The sequence below is a fragment of the Psilocybe cubensis genome, chromosome 4 (assembly GCF_017499595.1).
Source record: "Psilocybe cubensis strain MGC-MH-2018 chromosome 4, whole genome shotgun sequence".
In the NCBI taxonomy this organism is placed as follows: domain Eukaryota; kingdom Fungi; phylum Basidiomycota; class Agaricomycetes; order Agaricales; family Agrocybaceae; genus Psilocybe; species Psilocybe cubensis.
The window spans coordinates 1,517,960-1,536,698 of NC_063002.1; the positions used below are offsets into that span (position 1 = coordinate 1,517,960).

Genomic DNA, 18,739 nt, shown 5'->3' on the forward strand with positions numbered 1-18,739 from the left:
GTTTTCTACGCACTTGATCAATGAAGGCTGAGGGTTGCTCCTTGTGAATCCGACATAGATAATGAAAGGGATCCAGCCGTAGTGAAGGACAGTCTGTAGAAGGGCGTTGAGAGCGGCTCCAATGGGTCAAAGTCAACAATAGTCTGAACGTACGCGTCCAACCTCGATAACCTTGCTGATACGTTCCTAGAAGGTAGTAAGCATCCCGTTCTATAGTTCCATAGAATGGCCATACCTTTGTCTCTTCCGAAGGCATCTTAATGGGAGTTTTTGGTGGGTGAAGACGAGTGACGAAGAGAGCGGCAGTCGAACAGTGAAAGTTCTCGGCAATGGCCGAGGACAACTTTTTCGGTGTTGTGCCCGGACCTCTATCAGCACTCACTTCTCCAAGCAAAATAAAAGATGCCTCTCGGTCCAACGTCGTCCGCGATCAACATCAACGGGAGCACAGTCTCGGACCCTGCGCCTGGTGTCCCGTAAGTTCTCCTCTATAGCCTGCATCTGGTCGCAATCTTGGGGATCGTCTTTAATTACCTCCATGCCTTTTTTTTCGTTCAGACGTACCCCAACAAATATCACGATACATCCTGTCGCCTTGTTCTCGATCCTTGATCACTACCTTCGCCGCACAGACACCCAGGATCGTGTTATTGGAACTCTTCTCGGCACGCGACACGACAATGAGGTCGAGGTTCGCTCATCATTTGCCGTGCTACATAGCGAGACAGACGAACAAGTTGCCGTCGATATGGATTACCACCGTACTATGTACGATCTCCACCATAAGGTAAACCCCAAAGAGGTCATCGTAGGATGGTAAGTGGTTAAAATTTTCTTACGGTTTGTGATGTCTTAATTATATTCCACCAGGTACTCTACTGGTTCGAACCTCAACACTTACTCCGCCCTCATCCAAAATTTCTATTCCCAAGAAACTGGCCCCCATCAGGCAATTCATATTGCGGTTAACACTGGGGTCGAAGAAGGACAGGAAGCTGGTGTCAAGGCCTATATAAGGTGCGTGCTAATCCAATTCATCCGAGCATGGACACCACTGACATAACGCCTGGCCTGGGCAATTAGTTCACCCGTAGGCGTGTCCCCTAAGCCCGAAAATTGTGTATTTGTTCCAGTTCCCGTGGAACTGCGTTTCCACGATGCAGAGAAAAGTGGCCGTAAGTTTTTTACGTTCTGCGTTACATTTTTCAAATGTTCATCATTTATCCAGTCGACCTTCTCGCAAACACCGCAAACCTTCCTTCATCGACATCATCTCAGCCCATTGCTGACCTTGAGATCATCGAGAATGCAGTTCAGTCTGTGTCTGATATGCTCGACCGTGTTCTTGCATACGTGCGTGCGGTTCTTGCTGGAGAAAAAAAAGGTGATCCTGCCATCGGTCGGTATCTCATGAACACACTGGGTGCGAGCACGGAGGATCTAGAGAAGGGGGGCTTTAATGCCAGCCTACAGGTAATATTCTCCTATCGAATAATTTTCAAGAATTCTGATTGCTTTGTTGTAGGACACTTTGATGATATCCTACCTTGCTAACCTTGTGCGGGCACAGGCGGAGGTTTCTTCTCGTTTGGCTCTCACCGCCGCATCATAGAAAACACAGTTTCTGATGCTTTTGTTGTACCTTTACTATCTGTGAATTGATACTATACGGCGGGTATCATCATCTAACTGTTGAAGATACGAGAATGTTGCAGGTCGTGTCGCCCTGCTAGGATCTCTCCAAGGGGCCAAGTATTCGCGGGCCCCATTGATACCTCATCAAATACACTATCAAGCAGGCCGGTTCGAAGATTTTGACATTTCGTTACTTCAGCCGCTACTAGGGGTTGGACGATGTGCAATAGTATTTGTTGTGCACCATATGGCCCAAGGTCGTTCAAACGAACGGAAGCTGATAGTAAACTTCTCGCATGTAAAAACAGATGAAGATACTGAGACCGTTCTGATTTGTCGTTATTGGTTAACTTGTTTCTGTGGCCTAGAGATGTTGCAACGCACCCAGAGCAAGGCCGAGAGCCGCTGTCAGTGCACCCCAGCAAACTGGGAGATGCCCAGACACCTCTTCTCTTCGTACCTTGAGTTTAAACTTGTCGAAGAGCGTCCGCGTTCGAGCCTCGTGATCTTGCGATTTAGCGTCCGAAAATACGGGTTGCGAGGGAGGCCGCGAGAATCCCTTTAAATACAGTGTGAGTAAGGAGACGCCTTGAGACATGGATGCCCGTCTTGCAACATGGTTTAGGGTCATCGCCTGATATAGCTCGTCGAGATCTGTGAGGGTCTTGAGAATGCCATCTAACCCCCCGCCACCCTTCCCTGCCTCTCCCTGATTCCCGTCCTGGGCTTGAAACAAGGCATATTCCTCCACTGCACGATGAGCGTCGGAAACGAAAGGAAGTGCGGTTCTGGCATACGAAGCTAGAGAATCGCGTACAAAATCAATGGTTGCACTCTCCGGCGAACTTGCAGGCGATGGAAATCCATGCTTGACGTAGGATTCTAGGCCTGAAGATGCGACAAATGCACCAGTTGGCAGGTTGCTATCGGATAGGAGTAACAGTATGTAAGTTTCTGAGAGATCGTTGTGGTCGCTGCTCATGGTGGTAGTGGCGAATATCTAGGCGCACTTCGCAGATAAGATAAGATGTCCGTGATTTGTTGTCCGGAGTGGCTTGCCGGTCACGTGTGAGTAATTAGAGGAGCTCCGAAGGATGGGTCTGACGTTTTATCTTCCTTTCTCTCTACTTGCGGCGGCGTTAACAGTACAGAGCCACCACACCCTTACAGAACTGCACAATATTTGCTCCCTTGAAAAATAGGATCTATCACTAATGAGGGCAATACGCAGGGTCCCAGTATCACCTTTGCCTCTTACTCACCGGATCTCCAATGCATCGTTCAATCAACGAGCTGCAATCTCCTCTGTAGCCTCTTCTTCCATCCGCAGCCCAAATGCAAAGTCCAGGGGACGCGCTATGAACTCCTCTCTCGCAGTAGAACCCGGTCGCCTACCCAATCTAGCCGAACAAGAGTTCTTCGCCAATCGTTCTGCAAATCCTACCCCTACTAATCATACCCCAAGTCAAGACCCTTTTCAAGGTATTTGCGTCAGATGTTAGTCTTGGATGATATTTAACTTTGAAATTTTTAGAGTATCTAACACCGTTACGTCAATACCAAAAATTAATAGACTCTGGAGCTTTGCGAGGGGACGACCACCAGACACGGATCATACAAAAACTACAGGATCTACACGACAAGCTTTTAAATTATGTACCACCTGAGATACCCGAAGAATCCCATTCTAACTCATTGGTGAGCGAATTGTTCATCGATTCTGAAATGAAGCTGACGTCCATCTTCAGCTATCTCGGTTGTTCAGCCGTGAACTACCGTTGCCAACATCTCCTCCAGAATCTGCCCCAAAAGGATTATACCTTTATGGCGACGTCGGGACTGGAAAGACGATGCTTATGGATCTATTTTACCAAACTCTTCCGCCATCTGTGAGACGGAAACGACGGGTTCACTTCCATGCCTTCATGATAGACGTCCATAAACGTTTACACGCCGCCAAGATCGCTATGGGCTATCAAGGTGGTGACCCAATAGTGCCTGTGGCGCGGGACCTTGCTAGAGATGCCTCAGTCCTTTGTTTCGACGAATTTCAGGTGACTGATATTGCCGACGCGATGATTCTGCGGCGGCTTCTCGAGTCGTTGGTCAACTACGGTGTTATATGCGTAATGACCTCAAAGTGAGTGAGCATGGCCCTTGTAAACGCACATCTCTCACTGACAACATGTGATCCAGTCGACATCCTGATGACCTTTATAAGAATGGAATTCAGCGGTCGAGCTTTATCCCAGCAATAGAACTCATTAAAGCCAACTTCGATGTTACTGACCTTGACTCTGGGACAGGTACGCAAGGCATGCACCCCGTTTACCCGACTCTGAACACTGTGCCATGCAGATTATCGACGAGTTCCCCGTGCATTGTCACATGTGTACTATTCCCCAATCACACCTGAAAATAACCGTGAAATTGAGAAGATTTTCAAGTCCCTGACTTCCGAAAATCCCGACGATCCTCCAATACGCAACAGGAAGTTGAACACATGGGGCCGAACCATTGTTGTGCCGGAAAGTTCTCGCAAAGTTGCTAAATTCAACTTCATGGATTTGTGTGGGCAGCCTCTCAGTGCCGCGGACTACATAGAGGTTACGAAAAACTTTGGAACGCTGTTCGTGACAGATATTCCCAAGATGGGAATGCATCAGAAGGACCTGGTGTGTCATTTTCTCATGGTCAATTAGCTGCATGTGATGCTCATGTTGACTGGTTTCATAGGCACGAAGATTCATTACTTTCATTGACGGTGTGTGCACATATGTCGACCTTTATGAAATTTAATCCAACATATAAATATCAATTTTCCCACAGCTTGCTACGAAAGCAAAGTAGGTTCATTTGTCTTCACTTATCGAAAGCATCACTCATTGGGGCCTTTTAGACTAAGTTATTTGTGACATCGGAAGTTCCTGTCTTCCAGGTTTTCTCTGATGATCCTACAGAAGAAGCGAAGCAAATTCATATATCAGACCATATGCGTAGCGTCATGGATGATCTTGTGAGCAATAAAAATTTCTGTATATTTGCGATATACTTCTTACGCTGCTGTATTAGGGATTAAACCATACTGCTGTTGGGGGAAGTTCCATGTTCACTGGTGAAGAAGAAGTATTCGCATTTGCACGCGCTTGTTCGCGCTTGGTTCAGATGGGAAGTAAGGAGTGGGCTGAAACAGCTGGACAAATGTGATGTCCTGGTTCCCGTTTTAATCACCTGTAGGATTTAGAGGCAAGATATATAGTTTCCTATCTACTCCGGATTTATTCAATGTTCTATCATGCCTTCACTTGCTTGTATATACATTCATATCAGTTATCAATTAATTTTGTTCAATATCATGTCGTGACAGGACAAAAGTGTTTCCAAAGCAAAGTAAGCTGAGATGCCAAAGGGCGTGTCTGACTTTCGCAGGACTCTACTAATCTGTTTGGGCGCAACTAGGAGGTCATCAATGACTTGGTGTATAGATAGCAAAACTTCATAGCAAATAGTCTTTACAATCATCAGGTCTGACTTGGATACGTAATAATGTCCCTTCCCGTCCGGTAGATTTCAAAGATTTAGGTCAACTGGAGTGCAACCAAGAGCGATGAGGCCATCTGTACAGAAGCGAATCAGCGACATAGCATCTATGCCCGGAAGTGCATTAGGGGCTTACGGAAGGAATTGTCCTGGCAGCAGACGGGTTGAGCGGTGCTAGAGAAGAACAGCTCAGAATTTAGATCGCTACATAACATATATGAAGGAGTATACCATGAATCTCCACCGAGGCCAATGACGCTAATTGGGGAGCAAGTAAGGCCAACTGTGGCGGTAACGTCCTGGACAACGATGCCTAAGAGCGAGATAATCTTTGACGCGGCAGAGCTGTTAGCGGTGGTGAGGCTGTCGCAGCACTGGAGGCCGCCAGTATTGCACTGGCTCGCTGGCTCGTTTCGACGGGTTGGGGTGGCGGCCGCAAGGGTGGCGAAAACAAAAGTCGCAACTGAGAGTTTCAACTGCATATTGGTAGACAGGCTTGAACAAATGCTGCAGATTGTTCGAGTGAAAGGATTGGACACAACACGCAAGCCTTTATGTTTTTCTGGAGGACCCTTGATGTAAATGTTTATTTAGCAACACTTTCAACTGGAGAATAAACGCGTTCACAAAAAGCTTAAGCCGAATATATTACATGTCAAAGTGGAGTTTCCAAGATCCAGTGGTACATCACCACCTTTCCAACCGTTCTTTTCTATGAGGGTGATGTCCGATAGGAGGAATTTTGTAGATAGGCCTTTCGACAAACAAACAAGACGCGCAGAATATCAGATCAATGACGTTGCGCGAGAATGGAGGTACACAAGTATAGAACAGCTAAATGGGTCGCCGACACGAGGCAACCTTCCTGATGTTAAAGACGCATTGAGTTCGATGAATAAAACCTGAGATTATTACCAGCATCGATTTACAGCGGGCACGCGACAGACAATCCCACACGGTGCCAACCGACATCACGAGGTGGCTATAGAGAGAAGTGAATTTTTGTACACATGGAAGACACAGTATCGACAGAGGCGGGGCCGCGGTCCAGATGGCGAATAAGTCAAGTTGTCGGGTATTCCAGGTTCTCAGGCATTGCCTAATATCGTATAATGAAAACGTGAAGTAAAACTTCCGACTCCAAAAGCCGTCGCAACTATTATTCTAAAATGAAAGGATGTGATCAGAGCAAGATGAAGGCAATATTCAATTGTAATTGAATTAAAAAGGCAACCGACGCACTGGTATATGTATGAAGGTAGCGATGCTGAATCCAACCGCTGTTTCCAATAAAGCATTTGGCGGATTACAACAGTATAATGCATACCACATATTTTATTATTTTTTGTATGCTTTCCTCAGAAGGGCTTGAAGATGTGGCAACGGACCAAAGGGTAAACGTTCGCCAAAATTTGAGGTGTGAGGGTGATTGACAAGCAGATCTGCAGGCAACTGTGGGTAGTTGTGAAGCCATCAATTGACTATGCTCCACTCGTCTCACGTAACATAACAGGATACTCTTCGTAGAAGGACAAGTGAGATGCACCGTTAACCAGTAACGAGTACTGCATTTTATGCATTATTATATCTCCAGTTCAAACTTGGTTCCAACGTGAGCAGCCTGAACGTCAAGCCCGTCTGGCTTACTGTTGACAGTTTGAAGATTCTCTAGAGAAATTACTATAGAGATAGGCAGAAGTATCCTGCGGAATAGCAAGGCGAAGGGGTCCAAGAATGAGAGATGAGATTGAGCAAAGACGTAGGACTTGAAGCTTGAAGGAGCAAAGTCAAAATTGAAATATATTGCAACGGCAGTATTGCGTCACACACCTGTCACAAACACCACACCCTAACTCTTGTCATGTTCTTTGCACTCATCCGCCTTAAGAGCGGCCAACCCTCCGTCACACATGTGGTTTTGAACCGTATTTTCTCTCCAGCAGAAAAGCTCACAGCTCCCACGGTGTAGAAACCATGCCCGTACCCCGATATATCTACAAATTCCTTGGAGTTTCCGACAATTACTACGTGTAGCCGTAGTATGCCAGAATATACAAAACGCGCATGGAAATATGAGTGCAGATATGATTGTCTAGAAACGCCTATGGAGGTAATATCTTGGATCTGGAGCTCGAACGCAATACACGCGAGAAATTCTCTGGCCTTGTCTGGTTAGGGAAACGGAAGGGCTTAATGAACAGGGGAAACATCTTGCGTGTATTACTGGCGAAAACTTCTATTCTCTCACTTGGAGCCCCAGAAACGTAACCGAGCAAACCTGAAGGGACAGGGGGAATTCGATACACCAATTTTGTGTTTATCTCATGTCACCTTGGCCTGTCAATCGCCATGATGTGAGATGCACACCCTTGATATGTTATACGAATGCTTTTCCAACATTAATACTCCTCCTCAGAACTCCTTGGTCATTTCACGTACTTTAGACATTGGCACTAGAAAGTCATCGCTGGACAAACATTCAGAATTGGTGCACCTCTATCTATCCGATTTTTGGAATTTACAAGCAGTGGAAAACATATTTTGCTAAATGGACCACCGGAGTACATTCCTGAAGCCATGCGGTATCTGTGACCGCGTTATGTTCAATTAGTTCTCTCCGTCCTCACTTCTGGGTATACTGCCTGGAGAAACACGCTGCAGCTCGTTAGATCTCAAATCTCTGGCGTCATCGACCCTATTGTCTATGTGTCGAACGTTCTGTCAGACATCAAATCGTTTATCTATCTCAAGGCGTTACGTCTCACACCCCGTTTTCAAGGGAGGGGTGTATTTTTCCGCCATCAAGTTCGACGCCGAAAGACTATCCCACTCCTTCAACGTAAAGATCCCTTTTGTATTGCAGATTGTATCTTCCTTATGTGGGCGTTTCAAGTGGGATAATTTTCCCGCTGAGATTACCTTAACTAAAGCTTGTTAACCGTTTAATTTGTGACGCAATGTTTCGTCTACAATGCCCACTCAACGTCATTCTTTCGGCTCTTTCATGGTCCAACAAAACTGTTCAGGGCAGAACAACTGATTTGATGCCTGAGCTCCACTTTTCAGATACCATGGCTCTGTTCAGACGGTCTGAACACTGGTAATCAGGTTGTTGTATCATACTCTGAATTGCTCAGTTTATCATTCCACCAAAAACTATAAAAACGAAGGAGCCCTTGCCCACTCGAACAATCCGCAACATTTGTCCAAGCTCTACAAAATGCAATTCAAGCTCTCTGCTCTTACTGCCCTTGCTTTGACCACCCTTGCGGTTGCCACTCCCCTTCGTCGTGATCAATGCGACACCGGGTCCATTCAATGCTGCCAGAGCGTCCAATCGCCCACTAGCTCCGCCGTCAGTGCCATCTTTGCACTCTTGGGCATCGACGCTCAGGATGTCACCGCCCTCGTCGGGCTTACCTGCTCACCCGTCACTGTCATTGGTGCGGGATCCAATAGCTGGTACGATAATTCATCAGCCTATTCAAGTCAAAGTCAATTGATTTGTTCGAATTTTAGCACTGCGCAACCTGCATGCTGCACCGACAACTCTTTCCGTATGTGCCAGATACATTTTATGCCTTATTCATTATTATTCTTATGTCTGACTTTACTTTTTAACTCAACCAGATGGCCTTGTCGCTCTAGGATGCACCCCCATCAGCCTTTAAGTGATTTGTTCGCCAGTTGATAAATACCAGCAGTCCTCCTGTCCGCAGATTAAGGCACATATAGCTGGTGGAAGGGGACGATTCTTGTTTACAATCAGTTAGCATGTGTGAGGTCGGTAGTTGGGCATTATAATTGATTGATTGATTGATTGATTTCCATTTGTGTGTGAGCTGTTCCGGTGATGATTCAAAGAACTACTATATAAATCGTAAATTAATAGCAAACTAAATCTGAAATAGGCGCCCCTATGCATCATCGCGTATTCGTCATGTGAGCGCGCACCCGCACGGGTCATGTAACCATGAATCAGGAGTCCAGGGCCCAAAACCAAGGTCATCGTGATTTGATGTCAGGCTTCTGAATTATCTGAGTCAGTACTTCCGATGATGTCTGAGTCACCCTCCGAAGTTCGAAGAGTGTCGTCCTTTGTAGAGCATTCTCGCACGATGGATCACATATCGATAAGAACGCAGTGCGAATTCCCGTGTTGAAGTTAATACAATTACGATTGAAATACAAGTGTTTCGTTGACTCCGGAGCATGGTATAAACTAGATGCCAGTTAGACCCTTTCCGCGACTGTCCACTATATTGCTTCCTCGTGCGAGGTTAAGGCTGAAAGCATCCTTGATACCTTCACCACTTTGCTCCTTTCCATTCTTCAGCATGAATTCCACAACATCAATGTCCTTGTGTGTCCCGAAGACAGTGTCAAGCTGCTGTTTTGATGGTTGACGGAGGATTCCTTGCGAGCCCTGACCGGTATGGAACACAGTAAATGCTACCCCAGATTTTAACGATCTTGTGATCAAGCGTAGAATCATATTAAGGAGACTTACAGTCCACAACTTCAGCTAGTGGGATCGTGCTATAAGGATATTATGAGCAAGAAGTTAATAAAATCCAAATGTTGATAAGTTATTTACGTGTCTGCAAACCAAAATTTATTAGATGATAAAGAAATCTAGAGGTAGAAGCAACTCACCGCCATCCTTCCACTTCTTATACTATATGACCAACCAAAAGAGTAAGTAAGGAAGAAATAAACTGGTTTGCAGAGGATAGTACATACAGCATCTGGGTTTACGATGATCATAAATTCATCGGTTGATTGTGAGTCGGGCTTGTAAATGACTTTGGTAAGAGCGCTGGGCATTGTGATGGTGTGGGTGTGGGTTGATAGGTGGATGGAAGATAGAAGGCGAAAGGAGTGAATACGACCAGCCTTTATAGTTTCTCGACCATCAATGACGTCTCCGGGGTGGGCGCGGCATCTTCCGGTCCCAATCCCCTTTGACGTCACGAGACTCCGCCTGCCACCTGGATTTACCTCGACAGTTCTCGACTCATCCATCACAAGTTCCACAAAAATCATTTTCAAATCGTATTTTTACTCTTTTTTAATCGCGTCTTTCAATGCAAGATAAGATAGAAAATGATCTACCCAGAAATTTATTTTTGTCTTCTGCGTCCCAGTTCACATACAATTAGAGGCTCAAAGCACAATGCCGAAGGGAGACAAACTGGGGTTGTCGAGTCAGACAACTGGCTTCTTCAATTCTCGCATCCACTACAAATACCGAATGTGAGAAGCCACCTAGGGGTTTACGCATCCGTCATGGCTGTAAATCGCGCCCAGTCGCTCCGACGGCTTGCACTTGTATATGATTTTGCATTGAGCATCCTGGTCTCGGCCAAAGGTACAAGAGACGGCCTAGAAGAAGGATACGCCGCGAAATTGTCATACATAAATTTCAGAGTAATATATTTCATGAAAACGAACCGTCCATGAGCGCACTGGAACGGGAACGCGGTGTAAGATAACTGCTTTACCAGGTGTTCACACTGGGATATTGACAGAGTGTCACTGAACATAATAGCACCTATGACCATGAGAAGAAATTTTTGCGACCTCCTAAGAATGAAAAATCGAACCAACTTACCTCTGCAGGCTTTTGATTTTATAAGTTCAAGCAAACCCCTAGGGCATCGTCGCACAGCCTTCAACCAGAGAAATTCCTCCTGGTCTTCTGTGGAAGGAAAATCTAAGCTAGTATCTGAGATTAGTTCGCCCCTTTGGATTTGAGCTAGGAATCCCTTGATGAAATCCCGCAGCTCATCTCCTTGAAGAAGCTAGTCCGTTTTACGAACCAAAGTCAATGACAAGCACAATAGGACAAACATAAAAAACAATGGACAGAACTTGCCTTATCGCTCACAACCTCAGGAATTGAACTGACCAGAAGCTGTGAGTACCCAATACAACCTCCGGATTCCGAAGTCTCATCGCCGTTTGGCACAACCTTCGACAGTTCCGCGAATTGAACACCCCAATTCCGTAGCGCATCTCGGGTATCCTGTGACCGTTTTATCATGAGAGCCTCGTGGTACGTCAAAAGGACTAGTTGAGGAGGGTTTAATTCCCTAGTTTGGACTCCTCTAACGGAGTTGCCTTCAGTAGGCTCTCCAGTGTTAAGATACCCTAGAAAAAGCTCCTTCAGGAAGCGCTCCACACGAATACGCTCATCCGCGGCGTGTTGGTCAATAAGAACTACCACAGAGCTGGGCTGCGACGCAGCTGAGTGGCGTAATATACGGCAGGCTATGAATTTTCGATCGACTTGATTTATAATCTCGGCATGGCGAAGGTCATGTTTTGTGAATTGCTGCGTAGATGCAGAAGATGGGTTAAAAAATTGTTCTGCTAGAGACTGACGAGGAAATGTGCTAAGGAATACGTCATTTTCATGTTCATTATGAGGGCGACTATACTTCAAATCTGATGTTGGCTGGTACGGCACCAGAGGGTCAATTACTGAGGGTATTTTGCTTTCAGCAGCGGGGTAAGCTCGATTGTTCTACAAGTAGTCAGCAGGTAAACAAACACATGTCGATCCTATTACAACATACTTCAAGCGCTTTTTGTAGCCAAGAAGGCACTGACTCCCGTCCAGGATCGTCTGTGGTTGCATTGGCCGCATTGCTGGGTTTGTACCGCCTAATTGTACATCGGCGGCCTTCGTACGGTATGACGACAGCTGAGTCCGACGTGTTTTTTTCGGCTTGTGAATGGCCTCCTATCTGACGGTACGAATTTCCGGTCCGCGAATCTATGGCGAACCGTTCTCCTGTGCAAGGATCTTCCCAAATAATCTCATGTGAGGTCGGATTCTGAACATCTTCAAGCAAGATTCAGTTACGGTTAGATAGTAAGAACTGTCAAAATCATACAGGCGTTGTTCAGTGGTTCCGTAAAAAGTGAATTATCATTGCATGAAGTTGTGGGACAGAGGTCGTGAAGAGATTCCGATTCTGCATATCCGGAATCGTCAAAGTCCTGCTTTGTCCTTTTCCGAGGTGAGGGCGACACGCTTCGTGTGTTCTCCAAAGTGTTACAGTGTTGATTCAAAAAATTATGCTTCTCCAGGAAAGATTGTATTGTCGATGCCAACAGGGAAGCGACATCCGATTTATTCTAAGCGGCGGAGAAAGTCTATCGGCTATCACTCGAAGCATCAGCGCAGTCTGCGACTTACACGAAATTGGACAATAGTTTTATCTGGACCAAAACCATTGTCGACGTCTGCAGGCGATATGGAGATATTGATGACATAGACAGCCCTCTTTTCAATTTTACGAGGAGAACGTCTTGTTACTGACGAATGTTTTTATCAGTAAGAGTTGAAGTGAACTGAGGTTTGTTGGTACTTGAGCGAGTATTTGTTTCCCCTTCCTCGTCAAGGGCCTTGTTGGGTATAAGCTTCATTCCTTTTAATTCAGTGTAAGACTAACATTTTTTCCAAACGAACTGGAGGCGAATGCATGGTTTATGATTCGGATAAGATCGTCATTGATGATGGGGTGTCGGTTAATGTCTGTGTAGTGGTTTGATAAATATAGGTGCTTCCCTGGGTGAAGCCCGCCAACGTACATAAAAACTGATATGCCTATATAGTCGCCCTTAGCAGATGTGGTGCTGCGTAGAAGAGATACATGTACTTGCTTTCGAAGGTGCCCCAATTAAACTGATGAAGCCTTCCATTCTCATGGTTCCACGAGTGATGTCAATTGGTTCGATATGCTTTGAACATGAAAGGTTTGAGAATAATGTAAAATTGTTGTATGAAAGATTACCTCCGTCAAAGCACGTCCGTAGATATGCTGGAATCTTCCTAAAGTGCCGGTATTCTAATCCACGCGATTTGAGAAGCCAAAACAAGGAGTTCATGGGAGAAGCTTACCTTGGGTATCCGGATTGTACGGTCCTTGCGCAGTGAAGCATCATCATCCAAACGACCGTTATCTTCCAGAGTAAAAGAAATTTGTGGAAATACTAATGCATATGCCTCAATTTCCCGTCGAACAAGTTCCCATGTGCGATGAGGAGGGGTATGTGCTCGCCGGCGAACCGGAAGCTTTCTTACTTTGTTAGCCAGAGCAAGAGTAAGATCTTTGGATTAGATACATACATTGTAAAATATATCTCGAATGTAAACCACGGTCCCCGGTTTTTCTCTTTTCCATCGCACTGCAGGTCCTTTGTACAAAACTTCACCTCCCTGGACACAATTTAAAACGATTTTCACATCTGGATTTGTGGCAAAAAGACCTTTAGGATGACAGACCACGTGTTTCTAGACTTTGATGTTCTGGAGAAAACCTCAAGGCACGCTATGTCTGCAGCTGAGGCTAATGCTATGTCCCAAATTCAATCTCTGAACATTCTCAACTTTGAAATACAAAATGGTATCACCTTCCCCTCGAAAGCCGAAAGTGGAATGGGAGTTCTCAAGTCCTGGCACATACTCTTTTGAACTGCCTGGAGCAGACGTTAAGAATCAGTGCTTGCGAACAGCCTAAAATCACTCACTGTATCGTCCAGCATTTCCACTTTGTCCCATTAACTCGAGATCATCTTTAGCTATACCATGTCCATCATCACGAACCCAACACGCCCAGTGCGCGCAATCAATACCGATGTCAATATGAGTGGCATTTGCGTCTATTGAGTTCTGCAATAGCTCGGAGATTATTTGGGGAAGAGTGGTCAAGATTTGAGTCGAACGAAGTTTGGCTTGGGTCGGCAAAGGAAGACGCTCAATGCCTGGAAGAGTCTCAGACATTGATGGCCATCTCAAATGAAAGACGACTTTTAGGAGTCTGTGGTGTATTCAAAGGTTGCGATGAAATCCAAACCAAATTGTGGACTGTTCAAGGTTTGTTTCTAAGTTAAGTTAGGCGTTAATGTTCAACATAGAACAAACATCGAACATGCTTTCCCCGCGCCTTTCTCATCCCAAAAATAAACGCACGTGTTACGGCCCCAGTTATACAGTCATGGTGCAATGCACTTCACCCCTGACTATCGCAATTTGAAGAGATGGACCTCTTGCTGCCAGAATGTTTGAACGTTCGGTCTAATTACTACTATGATATGAACTATCGTGGAAAATGAGCGACTTGGTTTCTTCCAGAGCACCACAGATCCAACTGATGTTATTGGTGCAAATGTATGCAGGTATTATCTCGTGGTGTACTTAATTACATTCTGAACACACCGAATCCCTTGCCATCACCATCCCAAGTGGTAGATTTATGATGTGATCTACTTTCCGTTTTCCTTTCCCGGGAAACAATGGCAAGGCCAAGTCCAACAACATCTCTGGTGTCTGTGGGTTTGATTATACCATCATCCCAAAGTCTGGCGGTCGAATAGAGGGCCGTCGATTGCTCCTCAATCTCATCTTGCAGACTGCTATGCTGCGAAGGATCCCTGTAATGTGCGAGAGAACCAAAAGGTGGTTGGTGGGTATATCACAATGAATTTGATATTGAAAGTAACGTACGCTGAAACTGTTTTCATGACCGACGATAATTGAGCTGAACCCATGACCGATACTTTGGCATTCTGAAGGGTTCTAATCAGAAATGGAGAGTAATATCAACGGTGGCGTTTCAAACTCACAGGCCACATCCACAAAAATCGTGGCGAATACTAAAATAGACCATAAGCTTCCAAGCGTCAAAATAGCGAGTCACAGAAGGAAGTGATACTCACAGCACGTCCAGCCATACCTATCAATAGCGTTTGATATCTTAAGTCAAGCTGCTTGCCAAAATTTGAGAGGGGCTTCAGAACACACCGTAATTTCCGGCGCCAAAGCTTCCTCCGACTATAACAGTAAGTTTTGGCACATCGGCACACGCGACGGCGCGAACCATTTTCGCTCCTGAAATCACCTGAGAACAGTATGTCGCTCACAGTGGATTAAAACTGACCATCCTTCGCGATGCCTCCTTTTTCTGCTTTGGATCCAACCATGTAACCTGTTCACGTTCAGTGTCTCAATAATTCGACCATGCATTCCGAAGGTCAAAATGGCATACCAGTGACATTGACCAAGAAGAGCAGAGGTATCTGACGCTGTGAACAAAGCTGGATGAAGTGTGTCGCTTTCAAGGCGGACGGAGAAAACAGAATTCCGTTGTTTGCTACAATTCCTACTTCGTAGCCATGTATGTTAGCAAAGCCCTGTTGGTCCTATTTCAGCAAGGACTCGGTAAATAAGATCGAAACGAACCGTGATCATAGTGGTCCCATACTCCTTTTTAAATTCTCTGAATCGGCTTCCATCAACAATGCGAGCGATGACATCCCTCATGTCGAAAGGTTGACGAACATCGGTGCCAACAATACCATGTAGATCTGATGAAGGATAAAGTGGGTCTTCAGGTGTAGCAGCGGGCTAAGCTTGACTGTCAGTAACAGTCTGTACGATTGAAAATAAGTAGCCAAGGCCCATGTCTTACGGGTGATATTGTTCTACCAGCATTTCCAAGATCGCCAACGACACCTCTGGCAATAGCAAGGGCATGCTCATCGTCGCGAGCTAGGTGATCAGTCACACCACTTTCAGTTGAATGCATTAATCCTCCTCCAAGGGTTTCGGCATCGACATTTTCTCCCGTAGCTGCTTTGACGAGCGGAGGTCCAGCCAGAAAGATGTGTCCTTGATTGTGCACAATGATGTTCTCATCCGCCATTGCAGGGACATAAGCTCCACCTGAAAAAGCAGGAATGAGTTCCAAATTGAGAACTTGAAAGCAAGGTAAACGCACCAGCAACAGACATTCCATGTACTACTGCAATTTGTGGAATCCCCAGAGCAGACATTTGGGCCTGTTAAACATAAGGTGTTTTAATGATTTAGTGCTAGTTGCAATTGCCACGTTCGAACCATGTTGTAAAATATCCTTCCAAAGTGTTCCTTATCAGGGAAAACATTAGCCTGGTATGGGAGGGCAGCGCCTCCACTTTCCACTGGATTGTAGACCAAGTTCAGTGAATGGTCGGTGACGCGTGTGCGATACCACACAACTGACCGACATAGACACAAGGAAGCCCATTCTCCCGGGCGATTTCTTGAGCGCGTAAATGCTTCTTCACCGTCAGTGGGTAATATGATCCACCCTTGACTGTCGCGTCGTTAACAACAATAACGCATTCCCTCCCTGATATACGACCAATGCCAGTTATTATTCCTGCTCCAGGTATTGATTGGCCAGGGTATACATCATGGGCAGCCAAAGGTGAAAGTTCAAGAAATGGGGAACCCGGATCTAATATAGTATTCAATCTAGAGTATCAAGCATTGTGAGCGCCGCAACCGCATTCTAAGGGGCCAACCGCAAAGATACAGGCACTCTACTGACCGTTCGCGAGGCAGGAGCTTGCCTTTGCTTTTCATCCTCTCAGCAGCCTTGGGACCACCTCCCAGACGAGCTGCCTGCGTCTTTTCTTCCAAGTCTCTGACCAGCTCATCCATAGCTGCAGATTTAGCCTGGAATTCCGGTGTTGATTTCGATATCAGTGACGGGAGGACTGATGCATGGTATGACCTTCGTGTACGGGTTACACTTCCCCACACCGACTTTCTGAGCAGGCTTCGCATGACAAGTAAGTAGATTTCGAGGTTATTTCTTAAAAGCAATGAGATATGGGTATCTAAGCGTGGTAAACTGGAGTAGTAGTGGAACAAATGAACGGGAGACCCAGAGCGATATCGTTGTTGTGGGGTCAACCTGCGGGGTTGAACACCAAGTTCCGCTTCGATCACGATCGGCCGGACCATCTCATCCGGTCATTTAGATATCCGACGCGACACAACGCGACCGAATCTGCTGGTCAATTACTTTAATAAAGCAAGCGTGCAAGGTCAAATCCAAATAAATAAGCCGTATATAAAATATGCTAGAGAGTCCCATTGGAAAGAATATTGAGATTCTAAAAATCCTTCCATTCATCATCCCAATCACTAGATTTCTTGGGGTCAGAGGCAGCCTTTGTCTGCGTCTGAACAGGGGGCGTATGCAAGGCTGAAGTTTGCGGTGAGTATGCACCTGTACCGCGATATTCGGTAAACAAGTCGTCATCGTCAGCATCATATAAACCAGATGATTCGCCCATGTCATTCGGACTGGTCAAAGAAAGTGAACCATAACCAGATCGAGAAGGGCCTGCGACGCGATCTTTTACCGTACCAACAACGCCACCAACAGTGTCCACTACATCCACTCCAAACTGGTTCTTTGACCACTCATTAGCCGCACCACCAACCATCGCGGCTTTCTTTTGAGCCTCGGTCATATAGCCCATGACGCTTGCCTGAAAGTTGGGATCGGTAACTTTTTCTACACCCGGTTGGATGACATTCTCTGCGACAACCCTGGAGGCACCGGCAACTGCTGCAGCAAAAAGGGACCATCCCTTGCTGATAGCCGCCACCGGATTTTCTTGTAATTCGCTGAGACTTGGAGCGTTGGCTGATGAAAGACCGTATGCAGGATTCTGATTGCTCGGGGGCGTCGGTGTGCTTCCAAAGCCAGTATAGCGACCACCTTGAGATGGAGGCAGATCATCGGGCCGACTTTCGTTTGCTTTCCCCAGACTGGCGAAATAGTTCTCGTTCATAGTTTTTTGATCGAGACCTTGGCTCGGAGTACTGTTTGGAGAACTTCGGAATGACGGAGCTGGGGAACCAGAGTCGCTCCGATTTGTCAATGTACGAGTTGACGCCCGCGATTTACGGAGGGCTTGAGCGGAAGGCGCTGGCGAAGCGGATCGGGAGCCTGCGCTAAAGTTGGCGGGCGGAGCGGAAGGTGACCAATCGCGACCCGCTAGCATAGCGTCCAACTGAATAGAAAGGTTAAAACACGTTGATAGCAAGACAAAAGGGGCAAGTAGCTTGAACATACCTTTTCTCGATACTGAGCTGCAGCCCAACAATGATACGTGTCATATGGACTGGCACCTGGCTTGTACCCTCCTTGGTCAGCGGGTTGGTAGGATTTCATGAAGTCTTTGAAGGAAAGATTCCCCCCCAGCTAAAATTAACGGCTTGAATCTGACAAACACACGGGAAGACTGTACGAGTGAGCATACCTGCATACGCCTGACCTGTTCGTCTTGCCATGTATCCATCGAGATCGATCTGACGAAACTAGATAGAAGACGACATGAACAACAAGGCGATGGGTGGGTGATATTAAGCTAGCCTAATGTGGACCCCGAACCCACGATGTACGCCCGCGCACTGGAGACAAATGAAGATGGCGAAACTAGACGATAGATGAGCGATGAGAGAGGGTTTGAGTTTGTGTGTCGATACCTACCTGAGAGAAGCCCATTGAGGATTAGGATTTGAACAGTCTGCGCAAGATTTGTTGTGGAGGTCCTCTCGCTTGGAGAGCTCGCTGAGTATTTTCTTAGCAGCCACCTGGTCGGCCATGGGTGTACACTGTAACCTGTAAGCTGAAAGCAGCAGCGGGCCCGGCAGCGACGGCACGAAATGAATCCGCTGCGATCACGTGGTCAAAAGCGGTGCACCCAAAGT

General features: G+C 46.2%; 8 protein-coding genes across 8 annotated transcripts; 3 read left to right on the plus strand and 5 right to left on the minus strand.

Annotated features, from left to right (window-relative positions):
• Nucleotides 1–402: 402 nt before the first annotated feature.
• JR316_0004620 (Eukaryotic translation initiation factor 3 subunit F) lies at nt 403–1,612 on the plus strand (the record flags this gene model as incomplete). The annotated part of the gene is made up of 6 exons (XM_047890384.1): nt 403–476; nt 559–816; nt 871–1,017; nt 1,084–1,175; nt 1,229–1,473; nt 1,526–1,612. The coding sequence occupies 6 exons, from the start codon at nt 403–405 to the stop codon at nt 1,610–1,612; spliced, it is 903 nt and encodes a 300-aa protein (XP_047750145.1).
• A 73-nt stretch (nt 1,613–1,685) lies between these two features.
• Nucleotides 1,686–2,617, minus strand: JR316_0004621 (putative urease accessory protein UreF-like; the record flags this gene model as incomplete). The annotated part of the gene is made up of 2 exons (XM_047890385.1): nt 1,686–1,963; nt 2,020–2,617. The coding sequence occupies 2 exons, from the start codon at nt 2,615–2,617 to the stop codon at nt 1,686–1,688; spliced, it is 876 nt and encodes a 291-aa protein (XP_047750146.1).
• A 376-nt stretch (nt 2,618–2,993) lies between these two features.
• Nucleotides 2,994–4,842, plus strand: JR316_0004622 (AFG1-like ATPase; the record flags this gene model as incomplete). The annotated part of the gene is made up of 9 exons (XM_047890386.1): nt 2,994–3,117; nt 3,209–3,333; nt 3,384–3,775; nt 3,832–3,941; nt 3,994–4,310; nt 4,372–4,399; nt 4,465–4,481; nt 4,535–4,651; nt 4,708–4,842. The coding sequence occupies 9 exons, from the start codon at nt 2,994–2,996 to the stop codon at nt 4,840–4,842; spliced, it is 1,365 nt and encodes a 454-aa protein (XP_047750147.1).
• Nucleotides 4,843–5,205: 363 nt separating this feature from the next.
• On the minus strand, nt 5,206–5,657 carry JR316_0004623 (Fruiting body protein SC3; the record flags this gene model as incomplete). Its single annotated transcript, XM_047890387.1, has 2 exons — nt 5,206–5,252; nt 5,312–5,657. The coding sequence occupies 2 exons, from the start codon at nt 5,655–5,657 to the stop codon at nt 5,206–5,208; spliced, it is 393 nt and encodes a 130-aa protein (XP_047750148.1).
• Nucleotides 5,658–8,395: 2,738 nt separating this feature from the next.
• On the plus strand, nt 8,396–8,846 carry JR316_0004624 (Fruiting body protein SC3; the record flags this gene model as incomplete). The annotated part of the gene is made up of 3 exons (XM_047890388.1): nt 8,396–8,637; nt 8,695–8,732; nt 8,806–8,846. 3 exons carry the CDS (start codon nt 8,396–8,398, stop codon nt 8,844–8,846), a joined length of 321 nt encoding a protein of 106 aa, XP_047750149.1.
• A 551-nt stretch (nt 8,847–9,397) lies between these two features.
• On the minus strand, nt 9,398–10,002 carry JR316_0004625 (SDO1-like protein C21C3.19; the record flags this gene model as incomplete). Its single annotated transcript, XM_047890389.1, has 3 exons — nt 9,398–9,627; nt 9,832–9,853; nt 9,919–10,002. 3 exons carry the CDS (start codon nt 10,000–10,002, stop codon nt 9,398–9,400), a joined length of 336 nt encoding a protein of 111 aa, XP_047750150.1.
• Nucleotides 10,003–10,451: 449 nt separating this feature from the next.
• Nucleotides 10,452–16,798, minus strand: JR316_0004626 (putative methylcrotonoyl-CoA carboxylase beta chain, mitochondrial; the record flags this gene model as incomplete). Its single annotated transcript, XM_047890390.1, has 28 exons — nt 10,452–10,729; nt 10,790–10,979; nt 11,054–11,704; nt 11,757–12,025; nt 12,078–12,321; nt 12,383–12,501; nt 12,555–12,591; nt 12,639–12,754; nt 12,846–12,927; nt 12,981–13,034; nt 13,088–13,261; nt 13,316–13,405; nt 13,456–13,541; nt 13,600–13,665; nt 13,717–14,006; nt 14,392–14,619; nt 14,693–14,754; nt 14,812–14,841; nt 14,905–14,921; nt 14,990–15,076; nt 15,126–15,173; nt 15,234–15,378; nt 15,428–15,592; nt 15,657–15,910; nt 15,966–16,026; nt 16,085–16,167; nt 16,230–16,483; nt 16,560–16,798. 28 exons carry the CDS (start codon nt 16,796–16,798, stop codon nt 10,452–10,454), a joined length of 4,419 nt encoding a protein of 1,472 aa, XP_047750151.1.
• Nucleotides 16,799–17,130: 332 nt separating this feature from the next.
• On the minus strand, nt 17,131–18,634 carry JR316_0004627 (ADP-ribosylation factor GTPase-activating protein GCS1; the record flags this gene model as incomplete). The annotated part of the gene is made up of 5 exons (XM_047890391.1): nt 17,131–18,039; nt 18,102–18,230; nt 18,289–18,346; nt 18,420–18,464; nt 18,519–18,634. 5 exons carry the CDS (start codon nt 18,632–18,634, stop codon nt 17,131–17,133), a joined length of 1,257 nt encoding a protein of 418 aa, XP_047750152.1.
• Nucleotides 18,635–18,739: the final 105 nt, after the last annotated feature.